Raw genomic sequence first — 22,379 nt, forward strand, 5'->3', positions numbered from 1 at the left:
GATTTTTCGATGACGCGGGGCTGTCCAGCGTACACCGTCAGTGACTGCATCACCTCCTGTCAGTGCCCTCTGCACTGGTGCCCTCCTCTTATACGTGCAGTACGTGCTCCACATGTACTAAGGCTTTGAGCTGCTACACTGACTCATCACCAACATCTCCACTGTGGTGCATGTGCTTTCCAGCTCACCTGCACCGCCGACTGCCTTGTGCCTAAGGCCCTTGTGCCTAAGCCCACTCACTACCCCATTCCTTACAGCGCTGAAATGCGATTCCAACGAGGAGCAGAAAATAGCGCCATATCGCAATACCAAACAAGTCTGTCAGCCTCGTCTCTCTCTCTCTCTCTCTCTCTCTCTCTCTCTCTCTCTCTCTCTCTCTCTCTCTCTCTCACACACACACACACACACACACACACACACACACACACACACACACACACACACACACACACACACACACACACACACACACACACACACACACACACACACACACACACACACACACACACACACACACACACACACACACCGTTATTCAGGTATGCCAGCGGAACTAATAATAGCAAACAGAGAAGCCTAGAATCAAGCCCAGCGCAGACATGTACCGGAGCAGCCAGATTCCTACGCGTGGGTAGCGTGGGTCATATGAGGATATGCGCAATAGCTGCCACTGCGCATGTGCAGCATGCAGACACCAAGGGAGGTCTGTATACGTCTACTCTATATCGTTGCAGTAGTGGAAACAAGGCTCACTGAAAGATGGAGGACAAGACGCCCTGGGGTTGTCCAGGAAACGCACCAGCCTCGCGAGCAATCGGGCAGCGCAGGAAAACAAAGCCCGCGGCACGATGAGTCAGCCTGTTGACAAGGCAGTCATCGGGGGCGCGTCAAGCATCGCCGAACCGCGTCACCGGATTCGGCAAACGCGACCGGCGGCATCCGCCAAGAACGGGAAGGAACCTCCTCGACGCTTTTGCCGCAGCCCAGACAATGCGCGCCTCGACGCAGCGTTTTCAATTCCCCGATGAAGTCAAGCCCACAAACCATGCACAGACCCCACATGCGCATGCTTTAAGACGCCTTCCGGTCATGTTCTACGGTCACTCCCCTTCAGGACCAGTGCGACTTGGTGCTGTGGTAGTTGTACGCGCAGTGCCACTCGCAAGAGACGGCTTGACGATAACGCGGTCTCCGCAAAGACCACCAACGTCACCGCCAGTGCGAACGAGGGCGACGACTGTCCAACTGCTGCCTCCTGGAGTCGGAGGGAGCGTGCGCACACAGGGCGGTTGAAAGCGAGGAGGCAATCAGACACCCTTGATGACGGCGCCGACATCGTCGCAGCTCGTCCGACCGCGTGCCACGCGCGCCGCCGCGGGTTCACCAGACAGCGCACTCTTCAAAGTCAATCTAGCCCGCTCGCCGCCGTCACGCAATGCGACGGGGAGTCTCGTCTTCGCGTCATAGAAAACGAGCTCCTTTCTTCACCCCTACCGCCACGAGAACGGCGAATATAGGGGGAGGGGGGCGGCGTCACGTACGCATGCACTTCCAAGCACTGAGCAACGCACAGAGCAGATTATATGCCGCAATGGGAAAAGAAGAAAACTTTCACGCCGTATTGTCACACGCAGTCTGGAATCGGTCGAAGACCTGAGAGCACGCTCACAAGAAAAGCACCCTATCGGCACCGGAAATGCGAAAAAATCGCTGCGGCAACTACCCCGCTCATTCTTGCATATACGATAGACAGTCAAGAGCTTCGCTATTTGCCTTTTTGTTGTTGTCGTTGTAACTGCCAACAAACAGCGCGGTTACGTCACACAGGAGAAAGCTTCAGACAACCGTCGGGAGCAGTCCTCGCCAAAACAGGAACGGAGACTGCGAGACTATAGTTCGGAAGCAACTCGAACTGTGCGATCTCACGTCGCGGACTTTTCAGACATACCTCTCGGCGTTGTTATACAGGAACTGCCTATACATAGTGGTCAAAAGTGAAGATCCCAGGGGGCCTGCTCCTGAGCCGTGTAGTGGTGCTGATTTAGAATTAGTTGAGGTCCTTTCCGTCGCAGAGGGTAGAGCGCAAAATCTTATCAAGAGATTCGGAACGCTGGAAATGCATTACAAGCAGCACGAAGTGGCTCAGAAGCAGACCCCCTGGGATCTTCACTTTTGACAAAGACTGCACCTACACAGTGATCGGCAGGAGCGCAGCAACCAGATCATGTATAGTGAGCGGACTACCCCGCCGGGGTGGCGCAGTGGTTACGGCGCTCGACCACTGTTCCCAAGGACGCGGGATCGAATCCCGGCCTCGGCGGCAACTTTTCGATGGAGGCGAAAAGCAAGGCGTCCGTGTGCTGTGCGATGTCAGTGCACGTTAAAGAACCCCAGGTGGTCGAAATTTCCGGAGTCCTCCACTACGGTGTCTCTCGTAGCCTGAGTCGCTTTGGGACGTTAAGCCCACAAACCAACCAACCATCTTTCCTTTGCCGTCGCCCTTGTTTACCAACAGCTTGTGAAACGCAGTAAATGCGCGTACGTCAGCGCCCGCTTCTGCTTGTTCACGCTTTCTAGTAACATTCGCCTTTTGCAGGGGAAAAAGCAGCAATCTTCTGGTTCGGTTTGGTTTGGTTTGTGGGGTTTAGCGTCGCAAAGCAACTCAGGCTATGAGAGACGCCGCAGTGGAGCACACCGGAAATTGCGATCACCTGGGGTTCTTTAACGTGCACTGACATCGCACGGCACACGGGCGCCTTGCTCTTCGCGTCCATCGAAAAGCGGCCGCCGAGGCCGGGATTCGATCCCGCGTTCTTGGGAACAGTAGTCGAGCGCCGTAACCACTGCGCCACCCCGGCGGGTAATCTTCTGGTTCGGACAGCACACAGTTTCCACCGCCCCGAACTATAAAGGCGTTGAAAATAACGGCTTTCGCCGCCACAAAGTTCCCACTAAATAAGAAAAGAGGCCCTTTATTAGAACAAGGAACTTACAAGGTAGTATACAGACCGTGAAGCTGTTTCCAGCGCTCATCGCGGCTTCTAATAGCACGGCAGCGCCCGGGGCTGCCATCAAGGGCGGACACGCTCATCAAAAGCATGCTAATTGATTGTTCAGTGAAAATATTGCGAGAACGGGACGCTCCTTGCATTCGGTTTCTCGACGCCATCCGCTCCCGTTCTACGAAACGTTTTTTCAGTTATATCGTTTATGTGTTTGACAGTCGATAAAGATGTGGCGGCAAGCAGTGCCCACACGAGCCGCCTGGCCTGATAAGTCCCGAATGGGAAATTGATAAGAACAGATAAGCAAGCTAAAAAAACGTAGCGGCCATCACACATGAGCTGTGCCGTCTTTGCCAAACTAACCAGGCTGCATGGTTTGCTTCTCGCTTGTATTATAAAGTCAATAAGGATCCCTGGAACACCGCAACGGATTAAGAAGTGGGGACAGGGGCTCACCTTTACTTTGCAGATATTTACAGCGTCAGAAGCAAGAATAAGAAGAATAATGTCTAACATCTTGAGGATGTTAAATAAATGGTAAGAAATCTCTACTGAATGACTTAGAAGCGGAACCTGCAGCCTGGTTACTTTCGGCAAAGACTGTACATCATTCTGCAAGCCGCATCGCCGCCTTAGAGCCGTCATGTGACATACTTCGGCATAATTACTGCAGCAATCATGAGCACACACCAGTACCTACGCAGTTACATATTATTATTATTATTATTATTATTATTATTATTATTATTATTATTATTATTATTATTATTATTATTATTATTATTATTATATTTTTACAATATACCTCTCATCAGAGAGCTCCGTGCGGCGAATGTAAAAAAAAAAAAAAATGGAGGTGGGGAGTCTGGTGCCAAGCACCTCCGTCATGTCGGCCGCGTGTTTATACTGCGAGTTCCTGTGAGTCAGCGGGCGACGCGATAAGGCTTGCACAGGACGCGGCTCTTCTATCCGAACAGAAGAAGGCCGCAGACGGCTTTATATATCATTGGCGCGCCGATAAGTGATAGCGGAAGCGAGCACGGAGAGCGCTGGGAGTGTTCGCAAGCAGCTCGCCCACCGACGGCAGCACCTCAGACTGCACAGTTCACTGGTCGCATCTAAGGTGGCCGGCTACGTCGGAGTGGCATCGTTAAGCTTGCCAGCAAGGCAAAGGCTTCCAGGTTATCGCTGCGCAGCTTGAGAAGAGGACGCTTGAACAAAAATCGTATGCTCTTAAAATGCGAAGCTCTTCCTTCAACAGCACATGCTGAATTCTTTCGGGCCATACTGGTAGCAATTAAGAGGTCGAGACGTCACGTAACGATTGCGCCGTTAATCAAGTACAGAGACCATATTTAATGAGTATCTATTTTTAATTTCATTTGGTCAGACGCCAGCGTGACGTCACTATTATCCGGCGAAAGCAGCGAGCAGCCAGCTGCAGAAATTCAAAGACAGTGGCACTGCCGTTGGCGATAGCCATAGCAACTCGGCGCACGCGGCGGTCATGCAGCCAATGCTGAGGTGCAGCCGGTAATGAGCAAATTTTCCGGTGGCTTCCCACGGGCTTTCTTAAAGCCGCAGCTTTGTGCTTTGTCGCCCAACCAATGCCATATGAAAAAATGGTCCTGGAAAGGAAAATGGAAGATATGCAATACGACACCGGGCATGGGCGAGCTGCTGCTTCATATCAACAGCACATAACACACAACAGAAGCCGCGGGCAGCCGCAGCGTGAAAACGTAGTGCCGATCGAAGCAGCCGACTAACCACGACTGGGCGAGAAACGGCGACAAGTGTCACTTCCGTTCTCGGCACTCCGCTCGGCGCACCAGACGGACTTCTTCGCTGCGCGGGACACAGGCACGCCAACAAGTGTCAACCCTCCCGTCCCCGCCGACTAAAGACACTTCTAGTGCTCATCTGGCAGATGCGCTCCAAAACCTCTCTCACGTCTGGAAATGTCCACGCAACCTCACTCGTTCCCATTTCAGATAACGCTCTTTCTCAAACCTGGACCGTTCATCCAGCTCGTCCAAACCTCCGCCCTCAGCAGAAGGGAGTGGAACAAACCTGGACAAAGGGTTCGGCGCAGGTCTATGGTTCTACTGCAATTCTGTTATTCCACCTAATAAACTCCCTCATCGCGGACAAACATAATCGTTCGTCACAAAGTCGGGCAACGAGCGCACACAGCATCGACGCAACGGCCCACATCCCACGCGATGACTGCCTAGAAAGACGCGAGTCCCCACAACCGTTTAACCCCCGTGGTAGGCTAGCGGGAGGCAGGCGAGAAACGAGGCCAGCGGCTGGCCGGTACTTTTTGCCGCTCCGGCGGCCGGACAAACCGGAAGCGTGGCTCGTCCACCCCGCGCTGTTTTCGCTTCTCCCTCTCCTCTTGCGCGAGCGACGCCTGAGCAACGGCAGCGACAGACCTGCACCGACACCATCGTGGGATGTAAGAGGCCACCAACCCCAGGGACCGGCAGTGAATGAAAAACCACAATCGGTGCACGCTGTACGTACTACCGCAAAAGAACGCAAACTATGCCCCAGATTCAATTCGCTTTCCATTCATGCAGACAGTGATCCGAGCCAATCGAAGAAACAAAGCGCGGGCACAAGTGAACTTCAAGTATGGAGGGGTGGCCAGTGGCGGAGCTTTATCACACACGGATAGCGACGAAGACGGTCTTCGGCAGACTTGCGACGCGACCAGCCCATAATCGCTCAATAACACTATAGCGAAACAACAATCAGTCGACGTCAACCTGGACGTCGACAGAATCCAGCGAGTTGTGTTCCGTATGGCGACTGCCCCGCATGAGTAAAACGGGTGCGGAAAAAAGTGGGCTGGCCTTCATGCGGATATTGAGAAAAGATTGAAGACAGTCGTTATCCTGCACAGACTCCATTATCACACGCCAGCTGGCGCTGATCTTCAGCATATAGGGAGAAAAATGAGCATGGTAGCTACTGCTACCACCCCGTTTCAAAGGGGATGCTCCTATATTCCATCCATCCATCCATTCATCCATCCATCCACCAGGCGTGCAATCACTTTTTTTTTTTTTTTGTCGTCGTTTCGTTATTGCTTTTAACACCATAACCAATCCGAGCCTTTGACAGAAACCTGGCAACGGTGAACTTCGATAGGCCACATAGACGCGGGATCGGCAGCCTATCGTGGCCCATATACAGCGTTGCGCCGGGAAGTCACTCAGAACCACGAGCTTTATGAGACACAACTTACGATGAAGTCAGGATTGCACGCCGCATGTTGACAAGGCATGCAAGCAAGCGCAACGATAAGCTGCTGGCGCTCTTAGCACCTTTTAGGACCTTGCGCGCACCCGTGTGGCTCCGAACATTTATCGCTGCCTTATCGAAACCGGCTGACTCGCACTGCTGGCGACCCTTCATTCTGCAATACCCTTGCGTCAATAAATGTTTTGCCCTCCTCCGCGTGACAGATGCCTTCGGCCACACGTTACACGCCCGGTGCAGCAGATGTTCTCCGACGACTCGGGCGCCAGATCAGCGCGGGGAGGCAGCGCGTCCCCGCTCCAGCTGTTCGCTGCGACCCCCTAACTGGAGAGGAAGGGAAAAGCGCATCGCGCCGGCCCTCGCGTCCTTGGCTGACCTCATGGCGCTTTTCTCCCCGGCTTGAGAAACCGGGCAGACGGCGACCGAAGCCTGCAGCCTACACCGGCGCTTTCAGCCGCCGCCGCTGCTGCTGCTGCTACGTCCGGCATTATGACGAAAGCGACCGACTACGTCTGCGCAGTCTGCAAGATTATAGCTGTACTGCATAGGTCGAATCAACATGACACCGGGGAGCACTTATTGACGCGCAGCCGACGATTACTTATGAAGTTTGATTCAGGCACGAATCCAAAAGCAAATCCACCGCAAATCGACCTAACCAACAGCTTTCCCTTCATACTCCGAAATTCTCTTCACATGTGCTCTTCTGGGGCTTGTATATAGCCCTTCCAGATGCAAGAAATCACGTCAGCCCGCAATGACATTAGACTGGTTTACTGTTTGCGCATTACACGTAGGCGCTCCGAAGTTATCGCTCAGTCTGGCCTTCGAGTGAGCAATGTGCGACTGGTACCCTGGAAGGGCGTAATCCGCTGCATCGCCTCTAAAGGCTTTCTAAAATGCCGTACAGAAACGCAGCGTCCAGGCAAGCGAGCGCGCCTGTGAACGCCGATGTGCCGGCAGCGTGCCACTGCTGAAACGGTGTTTCGGCAGCCGGGATCGAACACCATACCCCTGCTACAATGTTTTCTCTGAGCTGGGCCATACACCGAACTACCGGCTAACCAGTGCTGCGTTCTGCCTGGCGCCATGTTTAGACCGAAAGGCCGGTGTGAGGCGTCGCGAATGTCTTTCATTTCTACACCGCATTGAGGAAAAAAAAAAGTGGGTTTCCCACACTTGCGGGCAGCCCGTGTTCAGCAGTGTTCTAGGTGGCTTTGGTTCAGCACGTAGGCGCTCGCAACGGGTCGTCAATGGCGCCAAGCTTCCCTGCTGTCTGCCAGCCTTTCGCGCCAGCTCAGTACGGGTAAATACGGGAGGAAAACGAAATGCCGCCATATAGACAGCAAGATAAATAGTAGCGCTGCCGTGTGACATCTCCCGTTCAAAGAGGGGCGCATTGTGTTAAGGTATTTGTGACAGAACGTTCCAACTGAGCCTACGTGATTCTTCAGAGCCTATATACTGCATTTAAATGTGCAAAATTGGCAAAGTTGTTGACAGGAAAGGCACAGCACCTGCCAGACTTCTCCGCGGACACCTGATGCGCGCCATAAGGGGGTGAGGAAGGAGGGAGTGGAAGAAGAAAGAGAAAGAGATGCCGTAGTGGGCGGCTCAGGAATAATTTCTACCCCCTGGGGATCTCTAACGTGGGCTGATATCGCACAGACTGAGACACCTTTGCGTTTCGTCTCCATCGAAACGCGACCTCTGCGGTCGGGTTCGCACCCTCCGATTCAGTAGTCACTGCGGCGGGTTATGAAAATTTCCTCTTTTCAGCAATGCACATCGCGACCGCTTCAACGAACGCCAAAAGCGACAGGGTCAGCGCCTCTACAGTCAGCGAATGGGAAGCCGCCACGGTGTCCGGCGCCCATCGGCGCACAGATAAGCAGAGGAGGTGAGGAGTTCAAAGTCGGCCACTGCGAGCAGTTTCCGTTACCCGATTCTCGTTTAACGACAGCAGCGCACGCGAGGCCGAAGATAGCGCTGACGCCGCGGGCTGTTCGTCCTTGCACGTCGAGTCGGACGTTGTCGCTTTGCGAGCGCGATCCGCCCGAGATACAGTGTAGCCGAGAGGCCCCGCGGGAGACTCTAATGACTGGCTGTGCAGGCTGGAACGACGATTCGTGGTGTACTGGCAATGGCCGCAAACGCTGGGCGCAGGCACCCAGCAGGAATGGCGACCATCCCTGCCATTCCAATTAAAAGAAACTTCAAGAATAGAGCAATCGATTAAGACGAAATCAAAAGTCGGACCACCTTACTTGTACCGATGATACGAAAACGGCTACGGTTATTTTTTCTTTTTTTCTTTTTTTCTTTTTTTTTAGCTGTTCGCTCGAAGTGACCGTCGGCGCCGGCGTGTGGTGTCGAGAAACAGTACGAAACGTAATTTATGCAGCTTTAAGAATACCATTTCGCTTTCCAGTTAGCATTCATCTGCTAGTCAAGTAGTGAACATATACTTCCGACTGTATGCCGCTAAATGCAAGTGTAGGCGTCCGGCGAAAAGTGAGACTGATACAGCGCCTTCCTTTCCATATAACAACCAAACCAACCAACTGAAAAAACATCGCGGAAAGAAAAGGCGGTGTTAATGCGCTGCCACGTCTTTAAGGCGGAGCTTAAGCGTGCTCATACCCTACCTATCAAGTTGCTTTTGATGCGAAAGCTTCACAACGCCATCACCCAAGGTCAACCTGAGCGTCCGCTTGATCTTCAAACGAGCCAGAGGAAACAGTGTGGCTATATAGCGTAACCATGGTATTACCTATGATGTACCACCACTTGACTTTTGATATTTGAACTTTTCACGGCATATAGAGCATCACGTGTTCCCTCTCGCAGTCGACGGCGTCCGCGACTATATCTAGACTCGCTTCTTTAATCGCTGAAATACCGTGTCTGCGCATGTCTAAACCTATGAAGCAAAACGACGCTTTCGCTCCGCCTAACTAGGTTCAGCAGGTTTACACTTCGACCAAGTTTTTCACCCCTGCAGAACTGTTTTCCACTGCAGTAAAAAAAAAGAAAAAAAAAAAGAGTGATCAGAGGTCATTCTGTGCTGTTTCCCTCATTCGCCAGTGTTTCATGTGCGGTTTCATTCACCGTCACAAAACAAGAAGCCTTCGACGCAGCTTCACAATGCGGGTGCATGGTGCAGTTCGGAGTCGAGGCTGAAAGGTAGGCGAGTTTCGCAAACCATGTACAAGCGGCACCTAATTCCCCTTCCATCGCGACAGGATATGACGCCACAGAGAGGACACACTCCATCGGCAGGACCCTCGGCAGACAGCCAGCGTTGGGCGCCCACCAGCCTACGCTTCGCAGATCCATGTCGGCGCCACCTAAGCCCACGTTCCTTGGCGCGCTCCATTGTGGCCCTCTGTAAATGATATGCAGGAGCACGCGGAGAGAAGGGCGTTATCGCGCAGTCACGCGGCCAGCACGGCAGTGAGGCTCTCTCAAGAACCACCGAATGTCGAAGTCGCCCGGATGATCCGACAACGGCACCCACACCATCCGCGAGACTGCATCCTCCACAGGTGTGCCCGCACATTGTTGGCATCCGAGCAAGCTCAACCTTGGCACTTTTCCTAACTAGAGTCTAGTGCCAGTAACCTCCACGCATATTTTTTTCTCTCTTTCCGCCCGAAACTGACCACACACAAACGGCGAACGTCACCTTCACGAAGATCTGTCCGTACTCGAATTAGTTGTGATAATCGAAGCTCTAACGTGCGCGCGAACACAGATCCAAACAGGACACAGAGAGCGTAATCAACGGCGCAGGCTCGAGTGACGTCATCCTTTCCTATCGTATATGGTTCATGACGACGTCAGAAAGCTCAGAGACCTTGACGTCGCAGGCGAGTCAAAGACCTCTCGCGTCAATAGCAGTCCTGCAATGACCGACCGCCTTAGCACCGCGTTTGCTATATAGGATATGACAACCGTCAACTACTCTATGTACGAATGCGTCGAGTCAGATTATCTTTGCAACCAATCAAGTCGGCTTCGAAGATCTAATCAACCGGCCATGCAGCAGGCGCGAAACGAAATCGCAGTAGCTTCGACCGACAGGCGCATTCAGACATGCACGTAGAAACAAGACAAAAAGAAAACGTTGCGTTCATTGAGGGCAAGACGGAAGCACCCGAATGTGTGACCGCTAGAAACTCTAAAGGTGACTTCACAGCTAGACAGCCCCTAGCGGAAGGTTCCAAGAAGCAGACAGGTAGAGCGAGCGCGTTTCTGGAATTGATCAATGACAGAGAGGGCCGGATTAGTATAAAATATGCGATTACGAAACAAGAATATAAGAATTGGAATGGATTGGGAAGCGAAAAAAAAAATGCTGCCGGATTTTCTCCGCGTCATTCGAATGGATGCCCGCCCCCTCCCCCCCTTTCTTTTTTTAATTTACCATCCGCCATTAACTCAATTCTTCTAATGTGTTTCCCTCATGGTGGACAAGGTTTTGTTGGTTTTTTTTTAGGGTATAGTCCCAAAACGATAAGGCTATGAGAGACGCCGTAGTGGAAGGCTCAGGAAATTTCGACCACCTAAGGTTAACGCGCACCGACATCGCACAGCACACGGACGCATTGCTTTTCGCCTCCATCGAAAAGTAGCCGCTGCGGTCGGTATTCGATCCCGCATCCCATGGGCACCGCAGTCCAGCGTCCTAACCACTGCTCCACCGCGTCGGGGACCAAGGTGGACTAGGATTTTTAAGCCGTAAAGTAACTGCTAGCATTCACCCAAGCGCAGCCATGACATGCTAAACATCCGGCCTGCCATGCGAAAGTGGCGCTAATCTAGTGCACACGTACAGTATGTTGCGGGCCCGCCTGGCGGCGCGCACGCGTGGGCGTCCCACATCCGCCGCCACTCGTGAAGGGAAGAAGCCAGGCCTGACTAGGCCGCCACTCGGCAGCATACTGATCGAGGCCGTTGTCTACACGGCTACGGACGTCGACGACCAGCCTCCTTGTCATAAGCGACAATCCAAGGGCGGCGGCAAGGGAAAGGGTAGACGGAAGGGAGAAAGGCGCGTATGACGACGGAGATCTGCGCGCCCATTCGCTTTATTATTTTCTGCCCGACGCCGATATGCGGCCCGCGCAAGACGACCCAAAATCAACTGTTTCTCTCCCCTCGTTCCGCCCTTGATCTAAAGACAGCCGCAGAGAGCATATACGCGAAAGAGCGAAGGGACACGCGCGCTCATTCACCGCAACTCGGCGTTCGATGTGTGTGTATTTGAGCCTTGCCCACCCACAGTGCGGTAACACCACCATTTACTGCGAAGTACGAGAAGCAGAGCGAGAGGATGCGTTGCCACCGGGCGTACGCACTCGATGTGAAAAATTGTCAACCCCGACACAAATGCATCGACTTCTCGCCGTGACTTGCATGGGCTCCGTCGACTCCTCAAGAATGAATGAATGTGATTGGAAGCTGACGCTCGGCACTTTCCTCGCCCCACAAAGCCGGGACATCTGAACCTTTTCAACAACTAATTTTAGTCGGCGCCGCAAACGTTATAGTACTAATTTGTAACACTGCGTTTCTCCTGTCCCGTTGTTATTCAGCCCCTTAATTTTCCGTACCCTTCTTTCCCAACATATCACGACGTTTAATTCACAGTTCTACTTAAGTTGAGGACAACCCAGAGGGCTATGGAACGAAAAATGGTAGGGGTAAAAAGATAGCGTGCAGAGTGGGTCAGAGAAATAACTCAAGTTACCGACATTCTAGTGGAAATTAAGAAGAAGAAATGGGCATGGGCAGGACATGTAGGGCGAAGAGAGGATAACCGATGGTCGCTTAGGGTAACAAACTGGATTCCAAGGGAAGGAAAGCGTAGCAGGGGGCGGCAGTAAGTTAGGTGGGCGGATGAGATTAAGAAGTTCGCAGGGGTAAAGTGGATGCAGCTAGCACAGAACCGGGTTAAGTGGAGAAATATGGGAGAGGCCTTCACCCTGCAGTGGGTATAATCAGGCCGATGATGATGATGATGATGATGAATTCACATCGAATGACATATTTTAATAATTTTCATTCCACGGTGAATGTGGGTGCTCTGGGATGTGTAAAATCCCCGCGTGAAGTGACGTGGCTGTGACGACATAACCCTGACGAGACCAATCATGGTTATTTGATCACGGTCAAATGCGCTGACGCCGGCTTTTCAGCGACACAGGACCTTTAGGCTATCGCCTAACATTCTATACAAGTCCTCCCGGCAGCACTGCACCCCCGAAATGCGACTGCAGCGCTTCCGCAACCTGCATCCATCCAGGTAAAGACATATACGCACATACATAAGCACGCAAAGAAAAAAAAATACTGCACGGGGAACGCCACAGGTGGGTAACGGACTCCGCCAGCCGCGACCGGGAAGTGCGCGAATGTGGAGCTGCAGTTCCCGTAAAAGCCGCCGCCCACTACTGCACAGCACAGCACACAAACGCGTGCGTTGCTATAAAAGGTGGTGGGAGCGAGAAAGATTTATCTCCATAAAGGGGAGGCAGCATCCGACCGAAAGATTACTTTGGCGCCGGCACGGTTGAGCGGACCGGTCCGACCGTCAAATATCTGGCCATGGTAAAATACAGGTACACAACTCCGGTATTCAACCTTCGCTTTGCAGCTGCTAGCGGGCGCAGACTCTCGAAACTGTCCCCATATTTTAGTGATGTACTCTGTCGTTCGACTTAGGCGCAGCTGATTACGAAATGTGAACAGACAAGTGGAATAAAATGCGGCAAATAATCTGCGATTTAATAGTTTCGCTCATGCAGTTTCGGCTTCGGTCTCAGCCACCGAGCGAAGGCCGTGACGTCACAAACGAGTTGAAGTCACCCAAGGAATACAAACACTGCTTCACACTGCAGTATGGTTAGGCAAGCCTGCAGAACAGCTGGAATCGCAAAATAAAAGTAAAGCAGCGATGATATCGCTCGCTAATTTTTCACGATTTTCATGGCACATATGAACTCCACTCATCTGTGACGCCACAGCGGTCATTCAGCGGTTGGAGTTGAATAAGAAAAAATTAACGTTAAATCATTAAACCGAAAAAAACAACAACTGCAAAACCATGTCAAAAATACGACAAGATATTCTGTAGTTCTGCCGTAAACGCCGCAATTTTCTGTAGTACTTGCCCGTATTGTAGCACTTCAGCTTTGTTTTGTGTGTGGAGAACTTTTCTGTAGTACTCTTCTGTTGTAACTGCTGAAAATTCTCATGTTAGTGTAGATAATTCTGTTGTCACAACTCTAGATAACTGCCAAAATACTCACACAAACGCACAGGTGCGTAATACAATGTGTGTATAGCGCCCGAAGAAGTTGTCTAGTCCGTTGCTGCAACGTTTCGCAGAACCGTCGAACTGCACGGATCTTCAACACTCATGCATAAAGATACACAGCTAGGCCCAAAGAGGAAGTCAACGTACGCTCTGTCGACTGTCATCGACGGTAAGCCCGTTATAGCTAGTAGCCCGGGTCTGCACCTTATTTTTATTTTATTGTCTCTGCCCCACTATACTTTGTCACTGACACTATGATCTACCCACGCCGTGCGCAAACTACACACGTTGCGTGTAGTTTTCTGAAGACTAAGGAGCTCGCCGTTCATACCAATGCAAAACCTATTAAAGTTTCTCAACGCTACCCTGGAAAGAAAAATTTGGAGGACGCTTAAGCTTCGCCTTCAAGAGTGGAACGCGATAGCGTTATTGCACCTCGTTCGCACCGCCCACTAATTCGCTCGGTATGCTCTTGAGTCCCGAAGGGGAGAAGCGGGTGAGCGAAGATAGTGATCTAAAGAAAGGAAAGACGCTTGATTCTACAACCCGTGAGGGTTCACGGCGAAACGTCAGGGGCGAGTGGCGCGCCACGTGTCGGGGCAGCGCCGCACATTGCGAGGAGGGGTTCTTCTGTGTTTGCCGCAAGATGGCTCTGCATGTGCGCAGAGCGCAGAAGAAATGTAGCGGAAACGTACTTCGCTACTCGTGTAACTGCGACTTCTGTAAGTAACATGCTCATAATTACCGATATACACCGCAGTATAACGTTCTACGGCACATTTCTAAGGCAACACCGCATTCACTAGAAGCGCTTTTGTACCGCTTTCAAGCATCGAACACGTGGCTGAGTGGTAGCGTCTCCGTCTCACACTCCGGAGACCCTGGTTGCTTTTTATTTATGAAGTGCATGCCGGGATTTATCGCTCACGGCCAACGCCGCCGACGACACCGGCTTTTCTGCGACACGAGCTCCTTAACGCTACCGCGTTAATAAGTGTGCTCAACAACGTAGTCGCGCCTAAGCTTTCAAGCTGCACCGCAAGTCTGTGCTGAATTGACACAGTATGGCGCCGCACACATCAGGTCAGCACATGGCCGCATTTTCAAGCGCTAAAGCTGTGTGGCACACCAGGTTGTCGCGCACTGGCCTGGAAGCAGAACGACGCGCGAGAGGATTAATAGGATCCATTTACGACGTGGGACGGGTGCATTCGTGGGCACTAAAGCATCAACATACATCCTTCCATTTTGCAACCCTGGTCGATGATGGCGACCTCGCACCGACTGGCTGAGGGGAGCAGGTGTGACATCAGATGCCTTCTACGCGCGGCCTAAGTACACGCATCAAATGGCTAAATGAAAGAAAGAAAAAAAGAAAGAGAAAATTAAAGTTATGCGGACGCTTCGTGCCGTCGCCTTGTTCCGAGCTCTTCAACACTTTCAGCGCCATTCGTGTCATTATACAAAGTTTGCGCTGGTCTCAATAGTCAAGAGCCGGCAAATTTGGTGACAGACGGTCAAGTTAATTTTTTTTTTTTTTCCCACGCAGCACGAACGCCTGTACAATAAGTCACGACTGGAAATTATAACATCGACACAGCATGGTTAGTCCGAAAGAACTCGAGGCACGGAGGGATCTCTTTGTTTTCTTTTAAATGTACACAAATTAATTACTGCAGGAGCGAAAAATCTCTCCACGCAATTACGTTCAAGAGGTGTTTATTTTTATACATACTGTTTACTATATTCTGTAGGGAAAAGAAACAGCAAAGCCCAATCTCCGTAACGAAGAGCACTTTATTCTACTGAAATCAAGCAACCACTGTTAGTTATAGCTCTAGCAATCTCTCAGAAAAAACCGTCACGTAGGGCTGTGGTTTACCTCTAGCAATATGCTTCGCATAAAATTGCCAGCCATTTGAAAGTGTTGACCCCTCCGACAAATCCAACGTGGGCAAATCAACCCTTCGAACAGCGTGCGCTTGGCGGCCCGATCGGGGTACGTCGCCCGGAAGAAACGCGAGTGCGCCGCACACATGAACATGAGCATACCGGCACGGAAAAATAAGCTTCTTGGCGGTCGCCCTTTTCTGCCACGCAACAGCGACGGCATCCGGCGAGAGCCGCCGCTTTCGCGGAAGAATGACACGCATCGGATGCATCTCGGCAGCTCTTCTTCGCACTCGCCAGCGAGCGAGTCTGGGGCGCAATGCAGGAAAGCCATGCACGCCACAAATCCATTAGCCCGCTTTCCGACAGACGCCCCACTGGCCAGAGGCGTGATGATGGCGCCGCCGCCATAGCATGCACTACGTGAAGACGCCGTCTCCTCAGCACTCCCCTCCTCTCTCTCTGCCTACTTCTGTCCTCGCTACGCGATCCCGGTGTGTGTGTTCAAGAGGTCGTCGCCTCCCGACCGACTAACCATACCTAACAGCGCCGACGGACGCGTGGCAAGTGGATGGCGGTAATCAATCTCCCGCGACGGAACAGGCTTCCGCCCTCGCGCGTGGGCAGAGGACGAGGTCGCAGTGCCGCTTTCGCCCCGCCTGTGGAACACGCCGCTGCTGCCACGAACGACGGGGTCGCCGGAGAGAAACGACTTCGACACCAGGGCCAACGGCTGCCGCGGCGATTGGCCCTGATCGACAACGGCGGCGCAACCAGCGATCCGTCAAGATCAAGCGGTCGACGCACCTCCCGAGGACCAACGGTGATGCGTCGCACGGAGGAGGCAATACATTCATTCTTGCACGGACACCCTCGCCACGGGGCCGCGGCGTCGAATCAGAACAGGAGACACTGCTGACGGGTAGCGCGGCAGGAGGACACACATGCGGGCTGAAGGGAGAGCCAGATTCAATTCGTCTCGGTGCTCTGGTCAGACGCGCATAAGCGGATCAACGACGTTCGGAACAGAGAACGCTGCGCTCGCGAAGGCGCGGAGAACCGATTCTCCACAGAGCCGAAGAAAAGGGTGGCCGGTCCGACTTCCTCGCGGGATCATGTACGCCGTGGAAAGAGGAAGCGGAGCTGCTGGAGGTCGCAAAAACCACGGGGTTCGACGCCTTCTCGAGGCAGGCGGACAACGCGCTCTGCAGGGGCACGGACGTTGAGGAGGGGACGAAAGGGCAGCTGACAGGGAGGCAGCAAGAACGTCACCCTGCGTTGCGTGCTGCAGGGAAGCCGCCGGTTGAGCCCCATGGAAACTCGGTCCAGGTGGTCGCCGGATAGAGTCAGGATGACGCTCCGGAAGGGACTTGAAACCTAGCAGTGCACGATCTTCTTGGAACCGACAAGAAAGGTGCACGAAGATACCTCCTCAGAGACGCCCCTGTCTGACTGTCCACATATGCCAACCGGCATGGGTTTTAACAAAAGCCATCGCAACAACGGCGACAGTGAACGGCATTACCGCTTTTCTTTTTTTTCACCAAAGACAACATGAACAATATCGGCACTAATCGAAAACGTGTAGCGCTGGTCTGCGAAGATCGAGATGCATACCATTGGTTCACGCTCCGAAAACCCTCACAGCGGTCGATGTCCTGATATCACGGTAAAAACACTCGCTGACAGGACGGTATTCGCGGGCGAAAATAGACTGCATTTACAGACTGCCTCAACGGCAAAAGCCTGTTCCATGGGCAGCATTCTCCACGCATTATTACTTAGTGCCGGAATGCAGAGAGAAGATAACGTAGTGTGTACAGAAGGGAAGCCACTTCTTCCGGCTTTCCAGGAACGCTTCGTTCCAGCCGTGCATGGTCCGTGCTGCTGGCGCCCATTAAGAGGCCTTCGCCAGCGCATCGAGCACGAGCGTGTAACGCGCTCCCGACACGAAAACCCTCCCGATTAATTCGCTGCATGTGCCGCGTAAGCGTTACCCACGGCGGCAGCGGTCACGACAGGTTACAGCAGCCGGCGTCTCTCGTCGTCGTGAATATTCAAATGCGGAAACGGCGCCCCTTTGCGGCGCCCGGCCTTCCTACGCCATATTCAGGCGACGACAAGCGACGTCCCATGCTCATGCAGCCCGACAGCCGACCAATCGCGATTTCCCAGCTGCTACGTTTTCAAAAGCACCAGCGTTTGTCCATACAGTTACCGCCTCAGAGGTAATCGCTGAAAACGAGAAAATGAAGCCCCGGAAAACCGAAACTACACTTGAACCCCACGATTATACACTTGAACTCAAACCGATGGTCGTACTTTAGGACTCGTGCCCTCCTCACTCTCTGTTTAAAACCAGTTTTGTTATTAATGGTTGACAGTTCGTGCGGACATTTTCAGATGATATATTCCGCCGACAGGCACTCATGAAGCAGGAGATGACTTCGCCTTAAAGAATCATAACAGATGATATATTATCTGCGACACAGAAGCAAAAGCACAGTGCACGTACCCACTCTAGTGATGCGTACCTTGTCGCGACGTGCCGCCCACCGGCGTGCTAGCAAGGCACCTCATGATAGGCGTTGCAAGGCCGTACCTGCTTCTCATCGAAGACGCAGCGCAGCGGACGGTGCGTCGAAACTAGCCGCTGCCTGTCATAAGAAGTATAATCCGGTTTCCATGTAGAGTATACAAAGAAAAATCGCTATTGAAAATTAGGCATATTCGGTGTCAGCAACGCGTTCAGCAATGAAACGAGTGAAGAACTAGGGTACCTCGATGCCTTTCGTCAGTATTTCGATCTATGTCCTCCCACTAACTGGAAAAATTCATGCAGAGCGCTCAGCAAGTAACGTTTTTCGGCAACGTTATGTACGCAAAACATGCAGATCTTGTGTAACTGCCGGAAAAATAAATGCAAGCTTTTTTTTTAATTATTCCTTATTGAAGGCGCTTCCTAATCGCAACTGGCTACCTGCCACATTTTTCAATGCATAAGAAATAATAATAAACGTCTGCAGTGATCCGTTGACAAGTTGACTGACTGCTTCTGGATCGCGTACTTACATATTGCAGATTCTATTTCGCTACCGACTTTGCTTTGCTAGGCCTGCTTCGATATTTTTTTATGCACACTGACCACTGCATTGGAGCGGGAAACGGGTACACCGCCTGTGGTTTGTCATTACAAATACTTGTGGCGATTCGGAAAGAACCATCACTGTTGCTTTTAACAAAGCGCAATATCGCGCAATTAGACACGCGACGATTAGTGCAATTTCGCTGTGCGCAGAGATGCAATGCATATCAGTTACGAATTACGCGCAAGATTGTTATCCCATTAGCACAAGCTGCGTCAGATCGCTAATCGCCAGCGCAGAAAGGCCATCGGCCATCTTCAGGCATGAGCCACGGGACGGGATAACGACGAGCACTGTTCAAGCACTGGCGCTATAGTGGAAAACTGCCTATGTTTGAGAGTCCGCCTTATATGCGCACAGTCACCCAGGAAGATAAGCGGCACACAGCACAGATAAGTTCTCAGGGCCTTACTTCTTGATCGCCTCGTTCGGTTCCGAATGGCTGAGGTTGGTAGTCTTATCGTTGTCTGTCTACGCGTGTTATAAACACACACACACACACACACACACACACACACACACACACACACACACACACACACACACACACACACACACACACACACACACACACACACACACACACACACACACACACACACACACACACACACACACACACACACACACACACACACACACACACACACACACACACACACACACACACACACACACACACCTCCGTTTGGTAGTCCTAACAGGAAGACGGGCCATCGCTTTTTGGTGATGCTGATGCATAGTGCTCACGCATCTTGAGGTTTGGGGTCTTTCGGTACAACGAAGGAATGCGATATGATTATCGTAGGATATCTCTGCTACGTTCCTTGATGCACTTCTTCAGCGAAGAGAAGTGAATAAAGGAAAAGTTCATAAGGTCAGCTTTCACAACTGCCCGGCTGCCATCTAGAGTACGAAAACGGCGCTGAAGGAGAAACTTTATTTGGCTATGTTATTTTTCGGCGGTTGTGGGGCGTCTTCAGAGGTGTCTCCTCGTTGCATCCCCAGGATTCTTCTCCGTCGACCTCGTCCACCGCCAACCAATGGTCGGTTGCCCTCAGTCCAGAGCTCCGCTGGCCACTGACGCCCGTTGAGCTCGCTGTATCAGAACTTGCTGGTCTTCGCAGCGGTCGCTGGGCAGCAGATAGTCTCCCATTGCTCCACACTCGGGTTTTGCATTTTGGGGCCACGTCTAGGTTTTGACAGACCCACGCGATGTGATATAGTGTGGGTTTTTCGTCGTATCAGAGACATGTGCCCGCGTATATCGTAGGAGGAAGTGTGTGTAGCGTTGCAGAACTTAAAGCAAGGAAACAAGGCCGTCGATTTCCGTCTACGCGAAATCGCCATGGTCAATGCAATCGATCCACAGCGGACGAAGCCACATTTGAGTTTGACCCATAGGCAAACTGTTCCTCTCAATCAGAAAACAGTGACAAGGGATATCTCAATAACCACCAAAGGCAGCGCAGATTCGAAAAAAGAAAAAAAAAACGACAAACCGACCAGCTTTGGAAGGCCGAAAAATGTCATCCGCAAAACCTTTTTACTGGGCTTTATTTACTGCGGCCTCAATAAAATGAGAGCCCTTCGCTCGCACAGCAACGCAAGATAGGTGGTAGAACGCTACTACACCAAGAGATACCCAACTCGAGGCTGTGTCATCGGCGCCTACGCACGAGTGCAGAGCAGCTTGCCCACTTCTTTTTTTTCTCTCTCTCCCTTTCCTTCCTTGTCGCGCGAAAGGCGCCAGAAGTGGTGTCAAAGCAGATACGGAACTCTGTACACGCTGGCTCACTCGGGAAGGCCAGTAGCACATTAGTGCAACGTATGGTTGCGACAGTTCGGAATATGCGAGGTCGGAGGCCCGTAATTCGTATTACAGGCGCGACTGAACTCGCGTGACGAACAAAACCGGCCATGTTGAAAACCTACCGGACAGTAAAAGAAAGCAGGCTTTGATGCGTTTATTACCATTGCCGACGCCTAACATGAGAAAGTATTTTTTTTTTGCCACGGGCGGCGAAACGACGCGTCATTTCCTCGATGTGCCGTCGCAAATAATCGGGAAGGCTGAATCATTCGACGGCTCTTGTCGAACTACGGCCACAGCTCTCAACGTGCCAAGCCATTTCGTGCTACCGACAAGACGAGATAGTTTCCTTCGAAGATCCGGTCATTACGGACTGCAAGACGCTGAACCGTGCAATGACAGATTTCAGGCTCGGCACGGGACATGCGATATGCTAGTAGACAGCCGCTAGTTCCTTCTACTCACCGGAGTCGACATCCAGCTGTTCCTCCGTCTTGCAGCGATGGAGATCGGCGCTGCGGCCTCCACCGCTGTGGTCGCTGCCCGTGGTCGCCGTGCCAGCGTCATGGTCCAGCTCCGCATCGCTCGACATTGAGCGGAGCATGGACGCAGCGTCGTCCTCCTCGGAGTCCATCGACTCCGAGGCTTTGAGCAGCTCCATGTTCTCATAAGTCGCGGGCGACCCGACGGGACTGGGCGCCCTGCCGCCAGCGTCATCGGAACAGCTCCTAGCCGTGAGCGGCCGCTCCAGCTTGCCGAACTCGACGTAATCCGGCTCGGGACTGGAGCCCGGGTCCTCTTCATCGCCGCCCTTAGACGAGCAGGCTTCGTCGTCTAAGGCCACGGTGTCGTAGATCACGTCGTATCCGTCTTCAGAGGCGTCAATCGGAGGCTGTGGAGTGGGCGGTGGAGGCGCCTCGCGAGCAGGGTATCCGTGCTGCCGAGGAGGAGCCGGCTGGACGGACGACGAGGCAGCAGGCTGGCTGGCCGGCCGGAACGTGCTGAACGCAGGCGGAACGTCGGTTTGAGTCTTGGCGGTAGCGGATTCGCTTTTGCTCGGACAGTCGGCGGGCGCCACGACCGGCTCGGAAGCCTCCGAGGCGGAGGCCGTCGGCGGTGCATCGCTTTGTCCCAGCTGCGACACGGCAGACGGAGGCGGCCACTTAGCGCGTTTCGGAGGCGGTGTAGGGGGCTTTCTACGACGCCTTGATTGCGAATCCTGCGCTTCGGCAACTGGAGTCGCGGCAGTACCAGAAACACTTTTCTCTGATGTAGACGAGCGCGTGAATCCACTCACGGCGATAACAGTCACGTAAGGCTTTCCGTGCTCGTCTGTGGTGCCGTTGACGGACTGGCCTTCTGGTTTGCCAGTAGATTTACCATGCTTCGAGTCTGCCGCTTTTTCGCAAACTGGCGATGTAACACCGGCCGCCGCCTCTGGTAGTCCGTTTGAAGTGCCGACGCCGTTACTGTTGCGGGGATTGTCGCCATGTTCGAGCCCGGTGCTTTTGTCGCCAGATTTGTCTCGCGACGACGATCGCTTGACTCGTTCAGCATCTGACAAATATTTTTCGAAATACTGTACCAGGAACTCTTCCTGCTCAAGTTCTTCACGGAGTTGAGCTACACGCTGCCTGTGCGTCGACAGCAGAGTGCGTAGGTCCTCCTCCCATATCAGCGACAGTTTCGAGTGGGGAAATCGCTTCGCCCAGTTGCGCTGCAAGTCATTGAAGGCTTCCATTGCGATCGCAAAGACGCACTATCCACACGTCGTCACAGCCACACACACACGCTACGACTCAAACGGGATGACACACGCTAACACCGTCGAAAACATCGCACAACCTATAAGGGCGCGACCCGCACGAGAGCACAAAGTACACTGCACGATCCAAACTCACGCGTTCATCTGCGGAGGTTTCCCATTG

At 52.6% G+C, this 22,379-nt stretch overlaps 1 protein-coding gene across 1 annotated transcript in view; it reads right to left on the reverse strand.

Moving 5' to 3' along the window:
• RhoGAP1A (Rho GTPase activating protein at 1A) overlaps window positions 1–22,372 on the reverse strand; it is a 185,297-nt gene extending 162,925 nt beyond the window's left edge. The window contains exon 1 of the mRNA XM_084599478.1: window positions 20,917–22,372. Coding sequence (XP_084455604.1) covers window positions 20,917–22,192 — 1,276 coding nt within the window. The 5' untranslated portion in view covers window positions 22,193–22,372. The remainder of the gene's footprint in view (window positions 1–20,916) is intronic.
• Between the last annotated feature and the right edge of the window lie 7 nt (window positions 22,373–22,379).

Source organism: Amblyomma maculatum, chromosome 3, assembly GCF_055883805.1.
Source record: "Amblyomma maculatum isolate TAMU_Amacu chromosome 3, ASM5588380v1, whole genome shotgun sequence".
NCBI lineage: Eukaryota > Metazoa > Arthropoda > Arachnida > Ixodida > Ixodidae > Amblyomma > Amblyomma maculatum.